We start from the raw sequence: 27,306 nt of genomic DNA on the forward strand, positions 1-27,306 counted from the left end.
AGATGGGCAGCGGAAGCAAATCGACCGAGTCAGAGTAAACGACGGAGTAACGATCAGAGTCGACGTCAGGCAATCTTAACGGTGAATCACGAGTATCCAAGAATTGGGATTTCAGTGAGGTGGTCTGCAATATTATTCCTATAGGACTGATCGATCAACGGTGGACAGCACGGCCGCAGATAGATGGCGATCGAAATTTATCCACGGCTTCTTCTTCTAACGAGTAAGAACGACAGAACACCCCCAGAATCAACAGAACATCAGGCTTCTTCTGGTCTTCTAGCTGAGCTAAATGAACAAACAATCTTTATCCCACAAGAGGAAGGGTGATTGCCAACAGAGAAAATCCAAATCGAGAGACAATCCCAAAAGAGCCGCTCGTCAGGAGAGAGATTTCTTGCGCAATTCGACCACGAGAATGTTCTGCGAGGAAGATTCCTTACGAGAAGAGATCTGAGAGGAAAATTCCTTGCAGGATTTCTTTGATTCCGGTCTCTGGTGATGATCTGAATCAGGAGGGTGTTCCTGTTGGCAACAAGGGAATAGTCTTTTGAAGAACAATAAAACAAACAACTTCTGGGATCCAACAGAACGGTAGCTTCTTCTTATTCCCTCGATAGAAAGAGATGCCGCGCGAGCATACCAAAACTGAACCCCAAGATAGCTAATCACACTATAATCGAACGACCAGAAGGGATGTCTTCCTCCTTCGTTCAGAAATTCTTCTTCTTCTTCAGGAGACAAACACAATGAACAACAAATAACTGCCAATGAACAAAACGAGATCAGGATTTTTTCACAATGACAAGCCTTAAGCCCTCCCACATCCACCCTTCCTCCTCCTTAGAGAGGAAGTGGCAATTGTGGGGGGGCCAATTGGGCCTTCTTTTAAGGGGAAAGCCTATTGGGCTTCCCCTTAAAAGGTATCTTTAGGGGGAAAAGAGGCCCTATAGGGATTTCCTCCCCCCTAAAGATGATAGCCAAATCACAATTAAAAAAAAGAGAACACACGCTGGAGGCCGGTACTCACTCAGGAGGGGCCTCTGATAATCCAAGGACAATGAAAAAGAAAAAAGAACATAAAGACGACTCGGGATGCTCCAAGACGATGCAAATGTTGCTTCAAACCTGATAGTGGAAGTGTTGGTTCTTCACATCGGCTCGGGCTCCGCTTGGGGCTGGTGACGAGTCTGAATGCGATCAGCTGGATGGTCCTCCATAAGTTGCGTCATCCACGATTGTAACTGCCGTGCGCGTAGTCCTCCGAGGTGCCATCTGTAGCCTATGCCACACCTGTGCACGACCCTCTATAGCACCATCCATGTCAAGACTCTCTCTCGCCCCGAAAGTTCATTGTCAGTCAGCAATGGTCACGACCCACTTCGAACCTTCGGGCCCCAGCCTGCATTTCACATCCAATCCCCCCCTCTTTACTGTATTATTACGTTTTTCAGTGTTGTCTTCGTCTGCTCCGCTGTCGAGAATTTTCGAGTCATAGGAATAGCTATCAAACTACATGTTAGGGATTCTCATGGTCCGTGTCGGATCCGCATCGTTCTCGGCGATGATTGGACGCTCAAGGATAGTGAATGTCCCGCACCCCGTAGTCCTTCGAGCCGATCAACCGGGTCATTGGGAGCTTGTCCGTCGTCAAGACCCCTCATGCCACCTGTTTGTACTACCGTCCCAGATCAGTAGCTTTTCCGTCGTTGATCTCGTTGATTTTCTAATGAACACATCATTGATTCACGTTCGCATCACACACTATCACCCTCTCCTTGTGGTGGTGTAACACGAGCCGTCAATCAATTCCGGCACGTTGTGTTACATGGAACGGAAGGCTCCTTAGCAATTATTCTCTAGGTGAATTCTTTTCAATGTCTTTCCCTATTTATATTGAGTAAGTATTTTTCACAAAAACTCCCAAACTTTAAGTATATCTTCCGACGTCCAAAAACCAATATGTTGTCTCTAGCCCATGGGGTACCAAGCTACACTTCGTGATATAGAAGATACAAAGGAGTGTGTCTGGACACACTTATTGAACCTACTTGTTGTTGATTACCATGTACGTTTAATCCCTCATCCACTTGATGCTCCTAAGATGACCTAGGGTATGGTCAACTATCAAACCATGATCGATCATCCAATTTAGTATTGATGCATTCATAAATCATCTGAGAACTCTTCTCCAATATTTTACTGCCTTGGCCAAGGACGGAGGGCAGATTATCCCAGCTTAACCACTCAATCATCTTAGTGAACTTCTTAATGCACCCAAAATGAGAATGTTTAGAATCTCATGATTAGGAACTCGTAGGTCATAGTCATAAGTAAAATTGTCCATCCACAAGATGTCTTTGTTTTCTCATGTCTAGAGACCACTTACACAGCTATGACATTAATCAACAAGATATACAATTTGGTATAATACAATTGCAGGATTCATACAAATTAATTTAGTGAATTCTTTTCACTAAAGAACACCCACTGTCTATTCTTAGTGTCCCCATGCTAATGGATACGGGACTGACCATACTCATCATATAAGTGAGGCTGGGTAGTATTATTTTATCCGGACACTTTGATGTCCTTATCTAGTATCCTTCAAATATGAATATTTATAACATACTACAATATCATCATAATTCTCTAAGTCTAATCATGTATCCATGGACTTCATTAGAAGCATCAAACATCTACTATAATGAATATATTTTATTAATGAACACGGATCAATACATGGAATGTGTGATTGGCTTGCCATCCGCATATATTTCCATCAGTAAAATGAAAGCTATTGTTTGGGTATTCATACCTTTAATTAATGACTACATTTGCCAATATAGTTAGTTAGTAAGGTTGGCCAATAAATATTAATGCATCATTAAATTTATTTGCTAGTTTGATACATAATCATAGAGGGTCACACACATATGATTTATGGGTGTTGGCAGATATACTAAAGTTATAAGGACTCATAGAACGTATCCAAAATAAGTATAATAATGGAACCCATTTCAAGTGCCCGTGAGAGTGAGGCTCCCCCCTATTTTCCACTTCTCATATTTCTCAAAAGGTCGCCATTCCACCTTCCAAAGAATGAAGTGATAAGAATATGATCCAGATATTCAAGGTGAACTAAACAATCTCAAAAGGTGACTTCTATTTATAATGGCTGCACTATACTGTCAGATATGTGAACGGCTTTAAGGCACTCTTCCAAATAATGAAGTGAGAGTCAAATTGGTTACATGCATGGTGATTTGGTCTACCCATGTTTTATAGTTCCACTCTAGTTGGAGTGATATGATTTATACTACGAAAATCATTTTTGGATCGTTCGTTGAAAACTGAGGACCCAACAGAATTCTCACTAATTATTTGTAACTACAAAACAACTCATATAGTTAGATGACATTACAGTTAGATGAAAGGACACCATTCCACCTTTTATGAGGAATATGAACTCACTTATTGGTGTGGTGTAGATTGCATGCACAATGTACATGAGTCATAGTCTGCTGCTACTTAAGAAGGTTAACCTGATCATGGGTCATGCGCTTCCGAGCAATATACCAATTGTTGACTTACTATAGCTAACTTATTTGAGCTTTAGTGGGCTTTCTTATAATTTGGGATGACTTCGTCTGATGCGAAACAACTTGCCATCGACTATTTCTTAAACTTTGTGTTGGCTTAGTTCAAATATTTTTCCATTTTATTTTAGGTCTACTTAGTTAAAAAAATACAACCAAATTTAGTCAGTATTGATTCATATGGGATTGAGTCAGCGTTGGTTATAGATTGACTAAAAGGGCATTGGAGCAACTTTGTTGGTTTTCCTTCACTAGTAAATTCATTTATTCTGCCAACCTTTTATCTGGCTCCGGCAACCTGCTAGCAGACTATGTATCACAGGAATAGGATTTAGGGCAAATTGTGTTGTGTGTATTGTCTATACCATTGTAAAAATCACATGCAAGCCACACCAAATGCCCCCCTTCGTGTTGTATAGTGCAAGTATTGTTCAGCATGCTTGTGGATTAAATAATTTATTATTTTTTGGGGTGTATGGATATTTGGTCGCCAATACGATGAAAATTTGGCCACTATAAAAATAACTATTTTACAAGTGGTCTTCGCTCCTTTAAATGTTTACATGCTATTAAGGGGGCACAGTTGATCTTTGAGAAGCCTATATAGCTAAGGGGGTAGACCTTTGGGACAAAATCAATCCAATTGAATTTGAGTCAGTCAGTTTGAGTTATCAAATCCATTTTGATTTCATCTGATTAAATAGCCTGACCAACCAATGTGCGTGCTTAAGATCAATCCAAATATGCAAAAATGGGAAGTCAACTGATTGGTTGTTTGAGCAGTTAAAAAGGCAGTTTAAAAAATTTTAGATATATTAAGATGTTGATTGTTTTAGGGCAACAATATGTTATCATGGAAGTTTATATTTATGACCTCGTTCATTTTATCACTTGAGTTTCCATTTTTTTGTCTCCCAAATGGACGACATCTTATTCTACAATAAAAAATATAATCATGAACTCTAGGGTCAGGTGGTTCTCTACGACCTGTTGGCAGCGCTCCGTCATACATGACACTAATCTCTATCTAACTCCAAGTTTACGTATCAGAATAATTTCACTATGAATATATATCATCAACAAGTGAAATATACTGAGTCATACTATTAGTCCATTTTTTATGCTTTAAATTATTATTTTATAAAAGATATAAGAATTTTATGCAGTACTTGGAATATGAAAAATACAAGAACATATTGATGCACAAGACAATAGTTTAAAATATAAATATTAGTTAATTAATATATCAATATATCAACGAATGGAGATAATTTATTTTTTTTAATTGTTATATTATTACACGAAATTATTAATAACTATACAATTATGTACTCATTAATTCACTTTAAATAACAACAGACTAATGTATAAGGCAACACTGCAAGCTTTGATGAGAGAAGTATGTATTATTAATTAGAAGTTGTGTTATACTTTACAAAATGGGCACACCGTAAATTATTTATTGCATGGTATATTAGTATCATGCACCTACTGGATTAATTTAAACAAGACATTAAAAATCTAACGTAATAAAATTATAGGCAAGCAATTGTCTAATTTTTTTTCCAAAATGTTGCTACTCATGAAGAAGTTTGTTTTTTAGTTATTTTTTGCATAATATATTATGAATACACTTATTTTTAAAAAATAGCAGCATAGTTATGTATGTACAATGTTTAAAATCATATACTAAAGTAATCTATTGTAAATGGTTTTTTGGAAAATAATTATTATAAATTAAATCGTTCGATGAAGATTTTTACTTTTACGAGACATTTTAAGGTAAATGTTACAGACTGTACTATTTTTCCTACGAGATATTTTAGAAAATATTAGCTGAAAAAACCTAAAAAATATTTCTTTTTTTCTCTGAGGTACGGAAGTAATGGATGTGGGCAGATCCTGCTCATAAACAGTCAATATAATAACCTCACTATCTGTCTACTGTGCTACTGAGAATTCTCATACTTGGTAAGGGCTTCAGTGCATGAACAGGAACCTAGAGTGATAATCTATGAATTTATAAATTTCAAAAATCATAAATTATTTTGAAATTTCTAAATAAATAATCCAAATCGGTAGGCCATGAATTAATTTATACGCCAAACATGATAATTTGTGACACGTCCAGAAACCCAAAATCTGAAATTTATGCAGTCAAAACAAAAGAAAATCCCATGTTGTAAAGAATATGCTCCAGATCGAGTGGCACTACTGAATCTCAAGATGACTCCATCAGACGTAGGCATCAAACTGATCATATCCGTTTAAGTTAGCAAAGAAGCTAGTTGAAGAATATTCAAATTATCATCAGTGGTCTCTTTAAGATCATGATCAGACGTGCACTGATATGATTCATCTAGACCAATGGATAAATTGGCCTGCTCATTAATCTATATCCAATCGGAATTAGGGCACTGATCTAAATAAAGTCAATTCGATGGATCTATCGATCTGTCCTAATTTGACACCGAGTATGATGTACAAGAATCATCAAAAATGAGTTTCGTGGAAACCGAAATCTAGAGAGCCAGATTACTAAAAAATTAAATCCTTTTACGTTATTTATTTCTGTAAGAAATGGGATCTTTGCAGAGGGGGAATATATTCATGCGGAGAGCAGAAAAATCGGTAGTGAGAAAGTAAAGTTGTGACTTTGGAGGTAGCGTTGAATATAATAATGATGGACGGAGGGAAATGGGGACAGAGGAGATAGAGAGTGAGTGGAGAAAGAAAAAGACAAGCATATAATAACCATTGAGGTAGTTGAAAAGAACGAATCATCTGTGAATACAGATAGAAGAGAGGAGCTACATAACCGAAAAAATAATTGGAATTACGAGAAAGGAAATCATAAGCAAAAAAAAGTCACATAAAATAAACAACACAAAGAAACCAGGGAACTCCACCAATGATTGACTTCAAGAGAAAAATGAATGTGGGAAAGTAATTATGTGTAAATAAAGCATAAGAGAACATCCGTGTATCATGGATCCTTGTCATAAGAGTTCACTAAAACCCATCTTAACAATATATCGAGTGAAATGATACCACTTAATCAGCACTGAACTTTTTTTACTTCCACATCTCATCTTGGTTCAAATCATTGTATGTAAGGTTATATGAAGTAGATACATGTCATACGAAGTTAGACTTAGGAGCACTGAAGTCACGAGTCGATTCCAAATGTCTTTTTCCTTTTCATCTGCTCTTCATTGAGGCTATAATCCTTCAATATAAATTCCCATATATTCATCCATCGTATCCAGTGATATTTGCGGAGAACTTATAATTTTAGTCATCAAACGCCAATTTTTGTGGTTAAACTAGTTCGGCAGAATTGATAATTTTAGCCAGACTACACTTGCGGAGAAATTATGAAAGTCAATTTTGTATTGATCCACTCAAGGAGTTAAATCTCCATTCGAAAAGATTTCCTCGTATGTTTTTATAGCATTCCCCAAACTATTTATGTTTTTAATTTGAAAATGAAAATTGTGGCTAGTAGATTTTGAATACTCATGAAAAAACATTATTCCATCTAACTCGACGTAAGATTATTTTTCTGAGTACCCTGTCTTTTATGTTTATATCAAACATATTGCTTCAAGATTCATCCCCAAGTGCTAAGTATCCCAATGATACATATTGATGCCGTGATAACCAATCACATAATTAGTAGTAAGCACTAACACAGATAATATTTCCAGTAAATCCAACGTCATTAATGATGCTTTCATGATATTCACACCTATTATGAGGCGAGCTGAATATGTTTTCCCATCCACTAATCAGCTGTTGAGAGGCAACCATCACGTGTTTATCTTCTCCTCTATCGGCAGTTCAATTGTGAGTCACTGGTGACAGTAGTAGAAGATACTAAGCAACATTTATATCATCATCTTCAATCTTTGGCATCATGACACAGGGTGACGGGGTAAAGTATAAAGAACCTCCTTTGGAACACCTATAGATCATAAATTTTCTCTAAATTCATTAGATCGTATCTAAAGTAAAACTATGAAACTGATGCCGACTAAAGTTCATTGAACACATCTCAACCTATTAAAACCTTAACATAAAGAGCTCGCTTGCCGTCCAGTCCATGTGCATCTGTTAAATTCAGCCTCTTTTACTCTACCTAACTTGAAAGGTAGCGGAATTGCTCCCTTAACTGGATCGCCACACCAACTCCAGTTGAGTGGACAACTAGATTCCAGTTCTTCAATAATCAATATTTCTGCCCGCAGTGAATTCTTGAATCACCAGACATGTTAAGAAAATGTATCGTCTGACAGAAGCATATCAACCCTAAACTAATTGAAAAGCTCAAATAGGAAAAAAATAAAATAAGAGAACTTTTCTCAAATGTTATTGCATGATACTTAAAGAACCATCAAGTCACAGAGAAATCTTACCCATAATCAAAGGTTGAACTTGACGACATGAGATATAGAACTTGTCAGGTTAGGGAAAATAATGCAGCGTATTAGAAGAACAAGGCGTATTAGAAAATAATGCAGCGTATTGGTATGTAGGGTTTCAGAGAACCAAGGTCTTTATCTTCCAAAGAACCAAATAAATCTCCCCAAACAAAAATCCATTGATACTTTTTTATAAACCTCGTTGTCCGGTCCCCTTCATAAAACCGCGATAAATTAAGACCTGTAAACCTATAGTTCTATCCCATTGTAGGATCACATAATTGCCAAAATCAGATTCTAGTCCTCTTTATGATCAACTTGGGTCAGAAAATTTCCCAGCAGCCTCTGGTCAAAGATCATCTTCGGTACCTGTAAAATGACAGTTAGGATCCCCACGGGCTAGATTCATGAAGCAGTAATCAAACCTTGTCTCCGAAGAAGATCTTCGTGTTGTTGGCAATGGCTTCAATAAATTTGAGCTCGAGGAACTCGGGAGTCAGCTTCAACTTGTTAGCTTCAGCTTCTCTCATTACCCTGGCCAATTTGTTGAATCCGGTTACTAAATCATTATATTTGACCTGAGGCGGAAAATTCACAGTGCGAAGGAAGCTATCATCTTAAAGAAAAGCATTTCAGAGTGTATCTATGACCAACAAAGTAAAGACAAGTCTTTCTTGTAGAATATGGGCCAAGATTTCTGAATTCGGCGAATCTAACGTTGAATCGTTGATCACATCAGAAATTGAGAGTCGGATAAATTTTTTGGGGGACCTTGCTCAAAATAAAAATACCAATAGTTTATTTTCTCATAAATAATCAAATGCCAGAGGATATGACTAAAATCTTGGATGAACCTGTAAAAATTCGCATCAGCCAGGCTCTTCTCTCGGGCCAAGTACACTTCATTTTCTATCTCCTGTTGGCTCTTTGCGCTGTTTTTCTCCATCAATTTCTGTTCCATTATAATCCTGCTCACCTGTGAGTTCTTCTCTGCCTCTGCTAAGGCAATCTTTTTCTGGGTTTCAGCTTCCTTCTCAGCTACCCTTTGTTTCTCGATTGCGATCAACACCTATATGCAACTCGTAATAAATTTGGTTAAAATGGGCATCCATTTGGAATAACGACGCGCCTAACATTACCAGGAAGAATTATTAATACATGAAGAAATAAAATAATACCTTGGTGCGCTCCTCTTCCATTTGCTCAAAATTTCTTTTCACGCTCTCTGGGATTGTTGGTTTTGTCACTCGAACGCTGATGATTTCAATACCAGGAGCATAACGTGTACAGTCAGCTTGGATCGCTTCTTTCATCTTCTCGTCTATCTGACATTTACTCGAAAGCGTGAAGAAACTTTTTAGGAAACTTCCTGCCAAAATTATAGAGAGGAGATCTTTCCGCTTGCCTGGTCAAACACATCAATGTATACTTCTTGTAGTGAATGCAGACTGCAAAACTGGTTAATTTCATGGTGTATTTTGTCGTAAATCCATGTTTTGTCATACTGAACGCCATAATTAAGCAACGTCTCATACACATATTCTTTGCGGAGACGGTTCACAACCTGGAATCAAAAAAGCTACCTTTGAACGAGAAACTGAAATGATCTTTCGTGCTCAATTTAGTTAAGTTCCATAAAATGTACGGTCGACTAAATCACCTCTATCTTTCCGAAGCTTATCATCACACCACCCTTTGTGCCGCATGGAATATCTCTCACCTAGTTTTCCACGTAATCAAGAAACAGTTTGACCATTTTATGCATCAAATTCGTCTCCGACAAAGAATCAAGAATACACATTTACCTCATCCTTTTGAATTGTTACTTGAATCGGCTCAAACTGGGTAATTAATGGTAGTTTCCAACGAAAGCCTAGGAGCAATGAAAAGTATAATATGAATAAAAACTTAATATTGGATCCCACAATACGCATTTATATGAAATTTCTCATTAACCTGGATCCGTAATCGTTTTTAAAAGAGCACCGCCCCTCCAATAAGCGCCTACATGGCCTTCAGGAATTTGATGCAGCATAGAAAAGTCACCCCTTGCGATCGTCGTAGAAGACAGTGAGAGCGTAACCTGTTATCATTGCAAGGACAACAGACTACATCATTACACATTCAAGAGATGTATCATTCAATAATAAAGTTGGGCGAACAAAAAATCGATTTGGAAAAACAAATAATCGAGGAAATCGTTCCATTTTTCAATTCATTCTGAGTCGAAATTTAGTAAATATCGTCATTTTCTCATTCCCGACTACATCGGAGAAAATATTGAACGAGCTTTCGATCTTTTAAATCGGACGAAATCCGCCAAACTATCTGTAAATTAGGTAGGACATCATATTCAACGTTACTAGTCAATAGAAGATAGCGATCAGGCGCCCAGTATGATCAATCAACATGTCAAGACCTCCTACAAATCTTTTATTATCAAGAGAGCCTTCCAATAGTCTAACTTCACAGGTCTAGGTCTTCTAACGAACGCTCAAAATCGTATCATTCAATTATTTTTTCAAACCTCTCGTTCGATCCGCTCTTGAAATGTGGAGTGATAAGAGCAAGCAGAAATAGGAGCGGATAGTGGAGAGATTTTTCTTTCTTTTTGGAAGAACGGATCGAGAAGAGATTACCATGATAATAGCAATCGCAATAGGCAGAGCGCCGAGTAGGCTTGGGGAGAATTCGCCGGTCCCACGAAATTGATTATCCCCACGAGGAGGATTGCGAGGGGGCGCTGCTTCCATCGCGTGTCGAGGCCTTCTCCTTTCAACTCAGCAGGAAATTTCTTCCCCAAATCGAGTAAACGGTTGCTTCTGCCACCGATTCTTCTTTTTAAACCTTCCTTTGCTTTGCTACTTGACGAAATGACCGTCCCGTCCAGACCCAAATTCTACGGGCCTCAAATTCTTCGCAAATTTCATCGAACAATTCACGGTTCAGCCTCAAATTCTTCGCAACACCCGTCGATCGATCCAACAATGTAGCGGAATTTCAGGCTTGGCCTGCAACGGCTGTCTTCTCCGTTCGCTCCAAAGATCAATTCTGTCCCGATTGTCAACGGTGAGCCAACGAGCTCAGTCCTGGACGGAATTGACTGCGGTAGAGTTGCATAGCCTGGTCCTCCCTGCGTATAATAGGATAATTCCAGAGTCATTCGTCCAAAGCATTAATTTGTCCGCATTAATCTCACCGCACTTCCCTCTGGAACTTCGGTGGTAGATCGTTGTCCGTTTTTGCCTTCGCTGCTCGTTCCTCCGCCGCGCGTTCTCTTGACCTCCAATTCATATTTTTTTGGTCAGGGGAGATGTTCAGATGCCGCAATCAAGGAAAACGAAGCGCCAAGATTTGACCTCCAATTCGTATTTTTCTTGAATCGAAAACGAGCCATGGCCGCTCAATCCTCAAATTCTGATTCATGAACAGCTAAGACAATACCCTATCCACTTCTGTCGACGTCGTTCTTTCCACCACCACGCAATTCTGGTTCAGAAGTCACGATCAATTCCATTATTTCACGAATCGAAAACGAGAAATGACCAGAAAATTCGTACCTTGTAATCGATGATCAAACAACGATGATCTTAACGCCAGATTCGATCGGTCCTGCATCACATGTGGGCTTAAATCGCTCACTCCAGAGTCCATACTAGAGATTGATGAGGTAAAGATCCAGCGCGTTCTTTTTCCTGCGAAATGAGCAGAAAGTTCGTTTGGATTTTACCGATTCGTCTTAACGGAGCAGAAGATTTTTTCGGTTTGAATTAAAATAAAACGCGTTGATGAATTTTAAATGCGTGACAGTGTCAGAAAGCGGAGGTTCATCGTCACCAAATAAATACGAGCCGACTGTCTTCCCATCTGTCCCGAAGGTGGTTTTCGGTGGGGTTGGCGTGGCGTGGAGAGCGCCTTCGAAGGCGCAGGACCTCGACTGTATCGAGATTCTGTCAGGGGCAGAGCTCTCCGTCGTCGTCGTTCACCGTCTCGGGGAGAATCTCGGCGTGATGGAGAAGCATTTTCTAATCCTCGTTTGAGGAGGAAGAAGTGGTTGGGGAAGAACAAGGGCGAGGCGCTGAGCTATGGCGATCATGCATGTATCAGCGTGTCTTGCAGGCAGGTTTCAGCCTAGATCTTCGGCCGCGGGGACGGCATTTTTCCCTGATTTTCTCCCCAGAGAGGTGGAGAAAATCAGGGATCTTCCCGCGCGGGAGATGGCGAAGAGAATCCAGAGGCTTCCTGTTCAGGTCAGTTTCAGGAATCTAGCAAATGCGCTTGCATTTGCGGTTTTTAATTGCTTGTTTCGTCGGTTATTGCCGGTATCGTTGGTTTTTTTTTGGTCTGAAAAGACCTAATATCTTCAAGGGAAATCTCTAATGCTGTCGGTTTTAGAGGTGCATGAGAGAAATCGCGCGAAGTTTAGCTTCTTTAGATTGATTTTCCTGTGCTGGAATGCCTCTAATCTTCTGATTGAAACGGCAGCTGTGGCGTTAATAGATCAATCTTTTCATGTGTTGCAGGTGAGTTTTTCCGAAAGCTCGATTTTGAGCAGTTGCGTCATGCCTGTGGTTCAGAGCCGATCAAGGCCGCTCGTTCTTCTTCACTCCTTCGACAGGCACGTCCTCATTTTTGAATCGGATCGTCATGTTCTTCTCTTTTCATGCATACCCTTCTCACTTTTTCTTGGTTTGATCGAGTTCGAAGCATCTGCATGCCCTCATCCCGTGTTCTCAACCAACTTTGAGCCATCTTTTTACTTTTCTCTTTTAATATTGGAGCTATATTTCGGTTCTAAACTGGCAACGCATCGTTTTTTACAGTTCTTGCCTAGAATGGCGATATGCTTATCCGTTGCTTGAGAGCTATGGCCTTGAGGCTTGGGCTTTAGACGTCCTTGGATGGGGATTCTCTGATTTAGGTGTGTCACATTTTCTTATCAAACTCAGTTAAAATTATTATCCTGAATATCTGTCAATTTGGGTTACTTGTTTGCTTCTATATTATCTTCAGAACCCCTGCCACCCTCCAGTCTGACCGTGGCTGCTAAGCGTGAACATTTGTACCAGGTATTGTGTTGTCAGGAAGCAATTTCCTCTTTTTAATTCATTTTCTTATCCTGCTTCCCCATCAATGTTTTTTCTCTCAATGCGTTCTAATGACCATGTGCCTGTGCTTTTTCTCGCTTGACTTATTTCTGCTACTGTTCTTTTTACAGTTCTGGCGCTCATATATTAAAAGACCTATGATACTTGTGGGCCCTAGCCTTGGCGCTGCTGTTGCCATTGACTTTGCAACTCATTATCCAGAAGCGGTTTGATCCTTCATTTACGCCTCTTTCTCGTAGCAGAACAAATTCCATTTTTTTCTTTCTGAAATGTGAAATGCAATAATTCCACTGTATGATTTCTTTTTTCTTCTCCAGGTTTCAAAATTTATTCTTATCGGGGCTAGTGTGTACGCCGAAGGCACTGGAGATCTTGCAAAACTACCCAGGCCTGTCGCTTATGCTGGCGTAAGATATTACTGGAAGCCCCAAAATTTTTGCATTTCCATGTGTCACTACAGCGATTGATAATGAACATCTTTCATTTTTTTCATCTGAATATCTGGGGCTTCTTTTCTTGATTTCATATCTCTCAATGGTCAAGTTTTGATTTCGTCTCGGCAGGTTTCACTGTTGAAGACAAAACCGTTGCGCCTGTACGCGAGTTACTTGGCAAACAATGGAGCTCCCATCCAGACAATCATTGAGAATGCAAACGTAAGAATTTCCCAGATTTCAAATATACAATCTTTGTTGCATCGGCTGTCTTCCTCCCGGGACGAAATATACAATCTTTGTTTCAAATATATAATATCTGTACTGTGAAGCTCATTTTCTGGGTTCTCTTCATTAATCTACCTATAGATCCGGATCGTCACGGACGTGGACGAAGGACGGGACGAATTTCGTCCCGTCCTACGTCTGACAAAAGCTCGGGGACGAAGGACGGGACGGTTTTTCGTCCGCGGACAAAAATCCGTCCGTCCAACAATCTCGGGGACGATTTTTCGTCCCGTCCAGTCGTCGCGGGACGAATTTTGCGTGACGAAATTCTCCCCAAAGTTCGTCCTTATCCTCGGACGGGACGATTGTTTCGTCCCAGTACGAAAAATCGTCCCGACCGCGTCCCTCCTCTTTAAATCTACCCCCGAAATCGTTACAACTACACGGCCTATGCCAAGCTATGTTATTTCTTTACATGTATGTTTTAATGATTTGACGCATTGATCGACAGATTGGGTCTTTGCACTGTTTACTGCCCTGGTGGGAAGACGCTACAGTAGATTTCATGGCCAGCGGAGGATACAAAGTCAGCTCCCAAATCGAGAAGGTACTGCTACCATGATCTATCATCCTAGTTCCATCATCATCCCATTAACCAACCTTCTCCTATATCCAGGTTAAGAACAAAACCCTCATCATCTGGGGAAAGGAAGACCGGATCGTCAACAGTAACATCGCGCTGGTCAGTTCATCTACGTTAATGGGCCTTCAGTTAATGGGCCTTGTGTTAACGGGCCTTTGTGGTCTTTGCAGAGACTCCACCGCGACCTTCCGGACTCCGTCTTGCACCAGATACCCGACTGCGGGCATCTTCCCCACGTGGAGAAGCCGGACGTGACGGCCCAGACCATCTTGAAATTCGTCCGGAGCGTCGATCTCTGTTGATCTACCGATGGACCCTAGAATCTTATTGGGCCCGCAGTAAGCCCATCGCGCGGGCCCATCTCTCACTCGGGACTTATCGGGCCAGAGAAAGTGTCTTTAAAGAAGAGCCTTATATTACAAAGCCGCCGGGTCACGCTAAGAAGATCAGACCAACGGCGGCGGCGGCCGTGGCGGCAAGCGCGATCCCAGCCGTCCGTGCCGTCGCGCTTCCGTCCCCGTACGGAAGCGGATTGTACCCGGTAGCGGCGGGTCCGAACCCGGTCTGTATCGCGGGAGCGCTCGTCGGCGGACTCGAGCCCCTGGAGAAGAAGAAAGAGCATTAAAACGGGTCTTCCCTCGCCCGCTAGCGCGAAGCGGATCTCAGATCGGGTTCGGTCCGTACCCGATAAGAGAGGGGATCTGGCAGCCGGTGTAGCCTGCGTCAGAGTTTCCTTAGATTAGAGAGAGAGAGAGAGAGAGAGAGAGAGAGAGAGAGAGAGAGAGAGAGAGAGAGAGAGAGAGAGAGAGAGAGAGAGAGAGAGTACTTGGGTCAACGGTCGTGGTGGTGGCGGTGCCGGAGAAGTCGCAGGCGGCGGGGGCCTGACTGGCCCGCTGGAAGTAGCTGTTGACGGCGTAGGAGCAGTGGGCGAGGCGGGTATTGGGCTGGTAGCAGGGCCCGTTAGCGCTGATCGGCCCACAGTCAGCGCCATGGCCGCAGGCGTAGTCGATGGCGCTCTGTAGAGCGTTCGGGTCGGCCCCTGGCCGGCATACGCACCACGCCGCCTCTTGAGAAAGAAGCCACCCCCCCTCTCCGTTAAATAACAACACAGAAGAGAAATTTCAAAAAAGGATGTGCTCACCTGAATACCCCGCGGCCAAGCCGATGAACACCAGCGCCGACAGGACCGCCATGGAAGAAGCTGGAAGCTTCTAGACTAGTCTAGAAGAAGAAAGAAGAAGAGGGAGGTGGAGGAGAGAGGGCTTGGGGGCGTATTTGGTGGAGGTCTGGTCTACGTTCTGTTTTGTAATGGGTGGGCCCCGCGATGGGTAGTCGGTCGACGTCGCGGTTTTTAATGGGCCGGGAAGACAATGGGCCTTTAAATGGGCCGATGTCGTTTAGGCTTAATGGTGGGCTGCGGATTCCCGACTGGTAGCTGCGAATTCCTCCCGCGCCCTGGCGGAGCTCGGTTTTCAACAGGATTTGTCGCGGAAGGTGTTGGAATATAGTGTGATCGAGGATCCGCGTTTGGGCTGTGTGATTTTGCCCCCGTGTATGTGCGAAATTCTTTCAGTTTTCAGTTGTTTTTTGTGGTTGATTCTTTCCTTCGTCGCTGCCGAAGGTCAGAGCATTGCTCGGAGGGGCAGAATTTTTATGCGTAAATCTGAGAAACTTTCTGTTTGAGGAGAATGCTGGTTCAGGCTCCGCGTCTGACGAGTTCACTCAGGGGCCATTACAATGTCGATCAGGCTTATTTAGAAAGAAAAAATATACTCAAAGGCTACAATGGACAAAGGTTTAGCGTCTCTTCTCATCCTTGGAAAATTTTCGGTTGTTTTCGGATGCCTCACGTTGTATTTTGATTCTACCTTAACTACCGAATTTCGGTGCATCAGATCAAATGCTAATACAGAACTTGCGCGGGAAATCGTTCCGAGGTGGGACGAAGGTACGTTAATGATGACAATGATAAGACATATGCATGTGCCTGTGTTTCTGTTTTGGAGACTATCGGTACCATTTCCCCCTCACGTATGCGTTCCTGCATTTTGAGAGGATTAGTCCTCATATTCGGTGTTCTTATTATATTACATTGGAGAAATTCCGCTCGCTGATGACCAAGAGGTGATATTTATGATGTATTTCTAGGCCACCATAATTATTGCGCGAGATTGTGGGGACAATTCAGATCGCGGCTGTTTTGCGTTTATTTCCATCTTTTTTTTTTGAACCCTTTCTTGCAAAGTGAATTGAACAGAACTGAGGAGTCCGTGGGCAAATACTTCTTTCTTAGGTTTTTCTATCTAATCGATTTGCCATAGGTAAGATACGGTATCCTCCCCTTTTTATTAAGCCCATCAATTCTGTGGACAGTAATTGCTGGAACCGTAAAATAGACCTGAAATTGATTTGCCTGAAGTTTCATGTTTATGCCAATCCAAGAACATACCAAGGCTGCGAGGATATTTTGGGAACAAAGATAAGTCGCTCCTTCTGGAATTGAAATAGAGAAACCCACAACCATATTGTATTGAATATGTAGACCAACATCTTATTATAAAAAGCAGAAACTATCATCGTTTGCTGTCCATTGTGTACTATAGATGAGCTTTATACAGATACTGTGGGCACTAGTAATGTTGAACCTTGTGTTACCCACAAAGAATTTTCTTCCAGGGCAGATTGGTTCGCTTGGGGGGCTAGGACTATGGAGAATGCACAATCTAGACATGATTTACAAGGGTTCTGAAGGACAACTATGGATCTAGTGGGAAAGTTGTGTGTTTCGGGGTTCGAGTGTCCTCTGCGTACTGGCAGGGGCTGGGGGACGGCACAGGCTTCTGGTCTTTGCCAGATAAATGGTCGACTCTGGGCACACTTAAGACGAAGTGCCCACTCCTTGCAACATAACGCGTGTTAACTGGCGAGCTTTTCTTGTTACACTTTCTTTAAATGTCTTTCTATTTTGGCATTTCTTTTTTTTTTTTTTTTTGAAGAAAATAAGGAAGACCATCCGAAGCGGTGGTCAGCCTGATGCTATTAAGAAAAGAAGCTGTGTACAAACCATATACAACCTGACCAAAATGGCCTGCCACTCACTTCACTCCAAACCAAAAAAATATTAATGCCTTCACGTCCTGTAGGACATTCTCCATGGAAGCCTTCTTTCCCTTGAATACCATTTCATTACGGTGCAGCCATATCGCCCATAGCACCGGAAGGAGTCTTCCCCAATCCAGCTTGCTCCTGTATCTTCCATCACCAGTTGAGGTCCAAAATGCCTCATCTGACAACACATCCGCCCCCGCCAACTCTTGCGATGTCCATACTCCCTGGGCAAAAGGACATGAGAAGAATAAGTGGGTGCAGTCTTCATTGTCTCCGGCGCACAAGGGGCACTCTGTGGCAGCCGTTGGGACCCATCTCTTGCGTACATCTCTTGTAACTAATCGTCTCCGCCTCAACAACCAGCTGTAGAGCCTCACCTTGAGCGGGATTTTTTGCTTCATCAACAGGGAGCATGTGGTGGTGATTGCTGAATCCTCCAGCGCATCACCTCTGAGCTTCCTATAGGCCCCTTTTACCGAAAATGTTGTCCCTTGCCATATCCATCCATCCCGTGACTCCCTCGTCGGGCTAAGAGGGAGAAGAACTTGTTGCATCTTCATAAGTTCCAAAAACCGTGGCTCCGATAATGCCCCTGTCATGATTGGATTCCAAACTCCATCCCAACATTCACCAGTGGTAGCGTGAGGGCTCCGCGCCAGTGCAAAAGTCTAGGGAATTCTATCTTCAGGATGCCTTTATTGGACCAGTTATCTGTCCAAAATCGAAAATCAGCACCATTTCCCAATTTGGCGTAAAAAATCCGGCGGATATGCGGTATGGCTTGACGTAGACCCTGCAAAAATGGAGACTCCCCTCGAGTTTTGGCCCAACGCCGCTCCCAATCAATTTCAGAGCCATATCTGTCTCTCAGGACATTCAAGACCAGGTCCTCTTTTGCTGATCCAAGTCTTACCACCCGCTTGGTCAATAATGCCAAATTCATGGACTCCAGGTGGAGGACCCCCAAACCCCCCTGAATCACAGGTCTGCTTACTATATTCCACGAGACCAGGGGCACCCCCTTGCGCTCTTCGCATTCATTGCCTCCCCAAAAGAACCTTCTCAACAATCTATTCAACTATTTTTCCACACCTGTTGGCATCTTGAAGACCGAAAGGTAGAAGACTGGGATTGCCGAGAGCACCGATCTCAGCAGTACCAAACGACCCCCTTTTGATAGCACTCTGTTCTGCCAGCCTTCTAATCTCCTCTCCACCTTCTCAATCACTGTTCGCCATTCTGCATTTACCATACGTCTCCCTGTCAACGGAAGACCCAAATAGCTCATTGGGATCGACCTTCTAGGTGTGCCAAGAGCATTAGCACATTGGGCCTCCTCAGCAGAAAGTCCGAACCCCACAAATGCCGACTTGGCTCGATTCAATTGTAGGCCCGAGAAGTCTGAGAATAGATCTAATAATGTAGATAAAGTACGTGCCTCCTCTGCCGATGCTTCTATGAAGAACGTTGTGTCGTCTGCATACTGAAGTAAGGGAATGCCCATCGGATAACACTCTGTCTGGAAGCCTCTGAAGAGGCTGTGATCGCAGGCTCTGAGGCTGCAAGTAGCCAAGGTGTCCACTGCTAGAACAAAAAGTAGAGGTGCTAACGGGCAACCCTGTCTGACCCCCCTCTGTGGACGAATCCAACCTCCTTCAGCCTTTCCATCACCAGGATTGAGAATGAGTGGGACGTAACACATCGCCGCACCCAGGCCACCCATTCACCGGGGAAACCTCTTTTTCGCATAACAGACCAAAGAAATTTCCAATCAAAAGAATCATAGGCTTTGGCAAAATCGACTTTCCATATGAAGCCCTTTGTCCTGCATTTCTATCTTTTGGCCATTATGTGAAACCCGCATACCCTATTATGTTAGGGGTACATGGGAACAAATCTAGTAACTAGAAGTACTATTGTTTCTTGGCTCTTGTTCCTCCTTGTTGTTTCTTCCCCTCTCCACCTGTTGTCTAGGGCTTGGGTGGAAGAAGTGTATAACACAGACCCCACTGATGCATTCACCACAAATGAAATGTCAGTGCTTTTGTTTTCGTCATCTATTCATGAGATTTATTTTATTAAAAAAATTATGATATTTATGAATTATGAACTTGAGACTGCTAGATGCTCACAGACCTGTGTCTAAAATTTCATTGATGACTTTCTTCACAAATTTTTTTTTTCATTGATGACTAAGGCTGACTGGCAGCCAGTGGTTGAGAAGGTGGAGAGATCGTTGGAAGGATTGGCAAGCCAAGGTGTTATCCAAAGGGGGTTGGTTGGTGCTACTGCGGATAGTATTGTCATCAATTCCCATCTTTCACCTCTCTGTGTTCAATATGCCAGCAGGAATTGGTCTGAGACTCGAATGTATATTGGTCTGTGTTCAATATACTTTTCTTGTGGAAAGGTGCCAGGTCCGAACAGAGTCGAGGGCTGGCACTGATGGCACGGGATATCGTTTGCAGGCCCACCAAAATGGGAGGATTGGAAATCCTTCATGTGCAAAGTTTGAACATAGCGCTTCTAACAAAGTGGATGGCAAGGATCATGAACCCCTGGGATGACCTCGTCGTCCAAATATTGCGCGACAGTTACTATCAGGAATTGAACTGGGATTAGAAAGCGGCCCCAGTCAAAGGGGCCTCGCCATTCTGGCAGGATCTGAGACAGGTTTTCCCTCAAGTCTAAGACTTCTTCTCTGCCAGGTTAGGAGACTGCTTGATGTTTCAATTCCGGTCGGATACTTGGTCACTGTGTGGCCCTTTGCAAGAGGCGTTCCCTCGGCTTTTTGCATTAGCCCAACATCCAGATGCCGCAGTGGGGGACTGTTGGGACAGCACATAGAACCCGCACTCTGTTAGACCAGAGGTTAGCAGAGTTCCTGGTCATGCAACAAGCTTGGAATGAGAGCAACCCACAACCCAAAAAGCAAGACAGTTGGATATGGACCAATTCTTTGTTTAAGGTCCGAAGGGCATACGCAAGGATCCAAGAGGGACCTGAGGAGATGCAATCGAATATCCGAACATGTTGGGGTACATGGCAACTAAAGGTTCCGTTGAAGGTAAAGATTTTTGGGTGATTTTTGCAGCGAAAGAAACTGCTGACTTGTGCTTTTTGCCAAAGGATGTACCTAGATACATTGCCCTTTGCCAAAAGCTATATGGCGGTTATGTACAAGAGTTGATGAGGAGGGCAATCATCTATTCTTTGACTGCCCCTTGACGTGCATGATCTGGGCCACCCAAGTGCAAATGACGATGGATGTGACATGGGAGGAGGCCTTCTGGGAGTCCAACCGAAGAGGTGGCTCTAAGAGGAGGGAAGAGTGGGGCTGAGTGATGGTAGTGCTGAGGGCAATATGTCTCCATCGAAATGAGGTGCTGTTTAGGGGGAGGAGGGCTTCTACGGACGGGCTTGCCCTCGAGGCCGAGGGCCTCATGGTGTCATGGTTTTCTTGAGGTCTATACAGAGAGGGGAGGGAATGAACATGTATGGGTAGACCTTTAGGTGTCCTACATGTGTATGGTGGGTGGTTACCATTTTGTCGGGTGACCGCCTTTTTTAATCATCTTTCAAAAAAAAAATCATTGATATGTCTAAATGTTTAATCTTTGTGATACTAATGATATATCTTTCTTGTTTTTGCTATAATAGCTTCGAGTGATATTCGTAAAGCATATAAGCAATATCTCGGGTCCCTTGTGGATTTGGTTGGTGGTGAAATGATGGACGAGGAATTTCAGGAGTTGGCGAAAAGAATTTACAAGATTTTTTGCATTGGTGACAAAAATTCTGAGATCACTACAACGATAAGTAAGAGAAAGTAAGTGTGCAAAGTTTCCGAAATTCATTAATGATTTAAAGTCACAGTTTTCTTTCTATTCTGGGGAATCATTTCAGATTGCTTCAAAGTACTACTTACCATGGATCCTAGTTTGCATGACTCACTAAATAATTAATTTATTGAATTGGAAGACTGGTACTTATAAATTCGTCTTCACTTAAAATTTTTCAGGGAAGAAGTGGAACGTGTCCTTGGCTGTTCCGTTTCTGCTCAACACTTGGAAAGAGTCTCTATATCAGCTAAGAGGCTTTCTGAACTTCAGCATGTGGGCATTGAGACTTTGGGTCTTGATCAGAAGATGGTAGATGTGAATGATACCATACTTGGTGAATTTGGATCCAATCTTTTTTTCCAAGACCCTATTAGATTTCACATGGATATACCTGAGGAAAGCTGGATGCCTTCACACAATGGAACTTCCACTACATCTACTTCTCGTATAATCGGAAGCCAAAGCCATGTAGGCCTGAGGAGTAACAATTTGGATGAAAGAAGCGAAAGTATCAACCTAAAATGGTTAAAGAACGCTTGTGATCTCATAGTCCAAGGGGGTGGCTCACAGCTTTCTGGGGATGAGCTGGTGATGGCTCTTTGCCGATTACTTGTGTCAAATAAAGCTGGTGATGAGGTACGCTAATGACTTTGAATTATTTCATGTATCATACTAATGGTGGACTTACGGTCAGCAGCGCCTTTTTTCTTACATCAATTTTTTTTTGTGTTCAAGATTGCGGCTGACTTATTGGATCTTGTTGGGAATGATGCCATAGACATTGTGCAAGAGATTCTGACGGTAATACACAATGTTTTATCTTCCTGAATCAAGTTACCATATGCAGTAATAGAGTATCACTTTGATTTTTAGTCATTAATTATTGGTATTACAAAGTCAAGTCAAAGGGTATGTTAAGGTTTTTGGTGAATTCTTGTATTTCTTCTGTGCAAACTCTTGTATTTCTTCTGTGCAGCTTACTGAAAATTTATCCATTTCCTAATGGATTACCTTAATGTTATGTTCAGATCCAGACAGAATCAGTGCAAAATCAGAAGATGAAATGGTGGAGAACTCGATACAGAAGATCTAAACTCTGTACTCAAGATCCAATCACCAAACGTGTAGGAAAAAAATATATTGACCGCAGATCCCAAATAACAGGGAAGGATCGAACAAACAAGATCTACTAACAGTAGTAAGACGAAAGAACAATTTCTGGACAGATAGGGTATAGGAACTACTCGCCTGTCCAAATCCTGGTTGCTGCTAGCCGGGTCGGTCTTCAGAAACTACACACAGAGGAGGATCTCCTTCCACTCAAAGGGGCGAGCGATATAACCACTTCTTGATAATTCCATTGAAGGACGCCCCCTCTATATATAGAGGTCTTCCCACGCTTTATTCAAAAACTTCCACGTGCTGCATCAGCTCGCAGGTGCGGAGTTCGCCTTGCACCTCTTCTTGTTTTCATAAGTCTTTGTCAGAGGCTTATCATGTTATTGGCCCAATACTAGTGTAGTCTCTCTATAAGAGAGAGAGTATTCTTTTTGAAAGTGTGTTCCATTAGTTTCATAACTGTACATAGCATGTCGAGGGCAGGGTCACGGTGGAGAGAAGGCTCCATTTAAGAGGAGCCTACAACTTAGAATCAGATTAGAGTATTTTTTAAGGATCAACTTGTACGGTCAATCATTATTTGAAACGATGTTTTAAGTTTTTGTACGCAACCAAAGTATCTGATGAATTTGTATTCTTACAAATGCTCTCCCTCTCCGCCCAACAAGTTTTTATCGATAACCTTCATTCCATTATTCCAATAATGATTGATGAAGTAATGGCTGATGAGCATTGGGTGATTGATGTTATGAATCTATTTTTAAACAGTATCTTGATGTTTTCGCCTTCTCCTGTTGATGCTCCACTCTCAGCTAACAGCAGACATACACTGATGTCTGGGGTTTAAATTAGTCAGAAGGGTTGCATTCTATTCCTCTAGTCTGGCTTAAATACCAGCCAATAACAAAGGTGGGTGACCCACTCACTAACATGACTTATTCCTGGAATAAGTCATGTGAGACACAGTTACATGGACCTCTTATAACTGTGGTCCACCTACAACAGTTTGGTTATATATATAGAAACAAACGGTATGGGCCACTTATAATGTGTGACCCATTTAGGAGACTAAAAACAAAATAGCATTACTATGTTCGTTTGGTTCATCTCTTCTTTGAGTGCTTTTTTGCGCGCATGATTTGGGCCAGCCAGATTCTGACAAGGATAAATGTGACATCAGAAAGGGCTTTCTTGGACTCGGTACAGAAGTGTAGAGGCAGAGGAAACGGGGAAGGTGGATGAGCATTAACGGTTCTGTGGGCCATCTGGCTGCACAGAAATGAGGTGTTGTTCAGGGGGAGAACGTCTTCTACGGATGGAGCTATACATGAAGTGGAAGGATTTCAGGCAGCGTGGCTCCTGCGAATGGCTGGAGGAGGGTGACTTTGAATGCTCGAAATGAAAGGGAGGGGGCCGTAAGGATCTGATAGGAGGTTCACCGATTCGTCGGCGTTCATCCTATCGTTATAATTCAAAAAAAAAATGTTCGTTTGGTTCTTAAGGCTTTGCCTAGGAAGGAAATGTCAAAAAATGCGCCAATAGCCTTCCAGTTGGGATTCTCAATACTTGGGTTTAAAAGCTGATTTTAGCTTTTTGTTGTGCTCTGGGCTCCTCAGACGAAGATTGGTGATGTGAGCCTTCATGAGGAGATGACTACCAGAAGTCCTTTTTTTTTGAAAAGAGGGTACCCGAAGACCTAACTGAACTAAGTGTGTTATGTGCATCGGGGGTGAACAAGACTGCTCCCTACTTTTCTTTGAAGGCCTGTTTGCTCGGGTAGTGTAGGCCAGCCAGTCTATGACAGGGTTGGATATCTCCTCAGAGGAGACCTTCTGGTACTCTATGGTACAGGCCGTTGAGGCGGCGGGAGGAGTGGGGACGGCAATTTTTTTTGTAGTAGTTTTTTGTTGTCCTGTCACTTGTTCTTCGTTTTTTTCTTCTACTTCTGTATCATAACTTTGTAAATTTATTTCTCAATGATCATCAGCAAAAATCTTGTTACTTTATTTAAAAAAAAGTCTTTGTTGCCCCTGACAGCTTAGACTTCATGTCACTTTCTATGTCAATTTTCTGGTGTATTGTTGCTATAAAATCCTTCCGATTGACTAATTAGTCGAGCTATATTTCCTCTGCAGAACCGTAAAGAACTTTCTGATGCCATCAATCATGGAGCTCATATACTGAAATCTGAGAAAGTCTCATCTGATGGTCATCTTCGGATCCCAAGTTATGGGATTCAGGTCGTCTTTGATTGCTTAACAAAAATTGCTTTTACCTTGAACACATCTCTTGTCTAGGTTATAACATCCAGCCTTCTCTCAGGTTACTATTCAAACTGAGGCTGAAAAGCAACTTGATAAACTACGGCGGAAGGAAGAGAAACGACAAAAACGTGTGGGAGTTTCTGGGAGTGAATCTTATTTGTTTGAAGGAGATTTTGTTTCTTTACTTCAAGCCAGCGAGAGAAAGCAGCCCTTTGATGACATAATTGGAACTGGCCATGGTGCGGCTGAATTTGCTGTTACTAGCCTTCCACTTGGAACTACTAGGCGTCATTATAGTGGCTACGAAGAAGTGAAAATTCCTCCTACGCCAACAGCACCCTTGAAACCGAATGAGAGATTGGTACTATTTGGTTGTACTCTATGAAATTTATTTCCTTCAAATTTTTTTTTCTTCATGGAATCTAGAATGTCAACTTTGTTTTAGTTGTGTTCATTTGTGAACATGGGACGGACTGATGTTTCATGTAAAATCTTTGATACACTAGTTTTTCTTTTTGCACGTCACCTTTTTCTGTGATTAATGTGGCAATAGTCTTTTAACCTGGTACATGATTATAAAAGCGATTGGTTTTTTTGGATTTGAGTACCTTTTGAATGCATGATTCTTTTCCTGAGAATCTAAATTTGTCAATCCGTGATTTAATTGATGGACATTAGCCCCTCAGCTGAATGTCTCTTTGTAATCAGGAAATATTTGTGTACCTTGTGTTTATTAATTAATAAGTGGGTCTTATATTATTAATGGCCTACACATCCTTTCAGTTAATTTTTAGTACTATTGGTATTTCACTTGTTCTGAGCAGTTCACATTACACGTTTCAAATTTACATATTCCTTTTTTTTGAAGAATAAGAGGGATAGATCACCCAAAAATGGTGATCAACCCAGGTATGTTGATATATATAAATGATTGTGGTAATTTTGTTAAAAAAATGATTGTGGTAATTACATGACCGACCATCATGGTCCCTTAATTGACTTTCACCCCCTACTGCGCAATAGAAGACACAACTCTCCACATCATGAGAATGGTTTCTAATGAAATAACTCTTCCTGTAAATACAACATCATTAAGGTGCAGCCATATTTCCTGTCGAAGACAAGCTGAAGACATGGGCTGCTTGGGAAGCCCAGGATAAAGGGACATTGTATCGGGCCAAGACACGCCCAATATCGGGTTCTCTATCCAACCCATTCGATCAATAACGGCAAGTAAAACTAGCCATTATATGACCGTTGGAACTAGCCGTTATCGGCTTGTATAAAAAGCGATATACATCGCATGTATTTGTGTAATGGTTTTTAATTGAAAAACTCTTTTTCTTTTCTTCTCCCCCTTCTCAATTCTATACTTCACATTTCCCAATGTCGGCAAGTCCATATTTTCCTTTGAGATGGATCATAACACTTATACCCCTTTTGAGTATGAGAATAACCCAGAAACACACATTTCACGGCTCGAGGACTGAATTTATCTCTTGGATTATGAATATGCACAAACACTGTACAACCAAATATCCTTGGAGTCAGATCAATCTTCAACCGAGCATGTGGATAAAATTTCATCATCAGATTTACAGGACTTTCATACTCCAAAGTTTTTGATGGTAATCTATTAATTATATGCACCGCTGTCAAGACAGCTTCCCTCCAGAAGCTCTTGGGTACTCCATAATGTAAGAGCAATGATCGAGCCATTGTAGTTACATGACCTATCCTCCTTTCTGCTACCCCGTTCTGTTGTGGGGTATACACACAGGACGATGCATGTAATACACCTTCCTGAGCAAATAGAGATGACAGGATCTTGTTGAAAAAATCTTTGGCATTATCTGACCTTAGTCGCTTGATAGAGATACCAAATTGATTCTTCACCGTACGAAAGAAATTGCCAATTACATCCGCAACCTCAGATTTGGATTGCAATAAGTAAACCCATGTTAGCCTGGCACTATCTTCAACAAATGTAAGATACCACCTTGCTCCCGTCAAAGTTGTAGTTGAGGATGGACCCCAAACATCACAATGAACGAGATAAAAAGGCTGTGTACTTCGTTCTCCTTTCCCAGTAAAGGGCACACACTTATGTTTAGCATATTGCCACATATCGCACAAGACATGGGAAGAATTTATTTTCTTAAAGAACACAGGAAACATGAGTTTCAAAAGTTCAAATGATGGATGTCCAAGACAATAATGCATTAGCTTAATGTGCTCCAACTAGTTGCTACACTCCAGCTCCTGAGCATCACAGTTGGATGTGTACGCTTCCTCAACAAGGTCGCTCAGGTACACCAGCCCATTCTTCTCCTTAAAAGGTGAAGTCCTCAGGTTCTTGGCCTTGTCATAAAGAAAACATCCATCAGATGTCATTGTAAAAATAAGATGTAAATCTTTAACAAGTTTCTGAGGAGATATGAGCTGTGCCCGGAGTCCTGGGACATGTAGGACTTGTTTAATAATACCCAGATCAGCAATTTTAACGTCACCTATCCCAGTAACCAGCAACATCTCTC

General features: G+C 41.8%; 4 protein-coding genes across 11 annotated transcripts in view; 2 read left to right on the forward strand and 2 right to left on the reverse strand.

The window, feature by feature from the left end:
* Positions 1–8,139: 8,139 nt before the first annotated feature.
* Positions 8,140–11,711, reverse strand: LOC144702154 (SPFH/Band 7/PHB domain-containing membrane-associated protein family). 3 transcript variants are annotated; one of them, XM_078574072.1, is made up of 11 exons: positions 11,584–11,711; positions 11,383–11,512; positions 10,663–11,300; positions 9,980–10,106; positions 9,829–9,896; positions 9,684–9,743; positions 9,429–9,587; positions 9,202–9,348; positions 8,878–9,092; positions 8,449–8,557; positions 8,140–8,392 (listed from the first exon to the last, which is right to left on the reverse strand). In XM_078574072.1, exons 3-11 carry the CDS (start codon positions 10,774–10,776, stop codon positions 8,321–8,323), a joined length of 1,071 nt encoding a protein of 356 aa, XP_078430198.1. In that variant the 5' UTR covers positions 10,777–11,300; positions 11,383–11,512; positions 11,584–11,711; the 3' UTR covers positions 8,140–8,320. The 3 variants fall into 3 exon arrangements, with proteins under 3 accessions (XP_078430198.1, XP_078430197.1, XP_078430199.1); XM_078574071.1 differs by having other exon boundaries at positions 10,663–11,156; positions 11,223–11,512; XM_078574073.1 differs by having other exon boundaries at positions 10,663–10,930; positions 10,974–11,512.
* A 166-nt stretch (positions 11,712–11,877) lies between these two features.
* Positions 11,878–14,859, forward strand: LOC144702155 (alpha/beta-Hydrolases superfamily protein). The gene is made up of 10 exons (XM_078574074.1): positions 11,878–12,273; positions 12,547–12,641; positions 12,847–12,944; positions 13,037–13,092; positions 13,242–13,337; positions 13,449–13,538; positions 13,695–13,787; positions 14,305–14,400; positions 14,470–14,535; positions 14,607–14,859. Exons 1-10 carry the CDS (start codon positions 12,109–12,111, stop codon positions 14,736–14,738), a joined length of 987 nt encoding a protein of 328 aa, XP_078430200.1. The 5' UTR covers positions 11,878–12,108; the 3' UTR covers positions 14,739–14,859.
* LOC144702156 (PLASMODESMATA CALLOSE-BINDING PROTEIN 2-like) lies at positions 14,818–15,718 on the reverse strand. 2 transcript variants are annotated; one of them, XM_078574075.1, is made up of 4 exons: positions 15,578–15,718; positions 15,263–15,502; positions 15,121–15,154; positions 14,818–15,037 (listed from the first exon to the last, which is right to left on the reverse strand). In XM_078574075.1, exons 1-4 carry the CDS (start codon positions 15,627–15,629, stop codon positions 14,869–14,871), a joined length of 495 nt encoding a protein of 164 aa, XP_078430201.1. In that variant the 5' UTR covers positions 15,630–15,718; the 3' UTR covers positions 14,818–14,868. The 2 variants fall into 2 exon arrangements, with proteins under 2 accessions (XP_078430201.1, XP_078430202.1); XM_078574076.1 differs by lacking the exon at positions 15,121–15,154.
* Positions 15,698–27,306, forward strand: part of LOC144702153 (U5 small nuclear ribonucleoprotein helicase) — a 76,843-nt gene continuing 65,234 nt past the window's right edge. For 3 of the 5 annotated variants that reach the window (XM_078574063.1, XM_078574067.1, XM_078574066.1), the window contains exons 1-7: positions 15,698–16,231; positions 16,332–16,384; positions 21,205–21,373; positions 21,566–22,022; positions 22,122–22,187; positions 24,641–24,745; positions 24,828–25,130. In XM_078574063.1, the coding sequence (XP_078430189.1) occupies positions 16,125–16,231; positions 16,332–16,384; positions 21,205–21,373; positions 21,566–22,022; positions 22,122–22,187; positions 24,641–24,745; positions 24,828–25,130 (1,260 nt within the window). In that variant the 5' untranslated portion in view covers positions 15,698–16,124. The remainder of the gene's footprint in view (positions 16,232–16,331; positions 16,385–21,204; positions 21,374–21,565; positions 22,023–22,121; positions 22,188–24,640; positions 24,746–24,827; positions 25,131–27,306) is intronic. The other 2 variants (XM_078574064.1, XM_078574065.1) reach the window with 2 other exon arrangements.

Source organism: Wolffia australiana, chromosome 4 (assembly GCF_029677425.1).
Source record: "Wolffia australiana isolate 7733 chromosome 4, ASM2967742v1".
Taxonomy (NCBI): Eukaryota; Viridiplantae; Streptophyta; class Magnoliopsida; order Alismatales; family Araceae; genus Wolffia; species Wolffia australiana.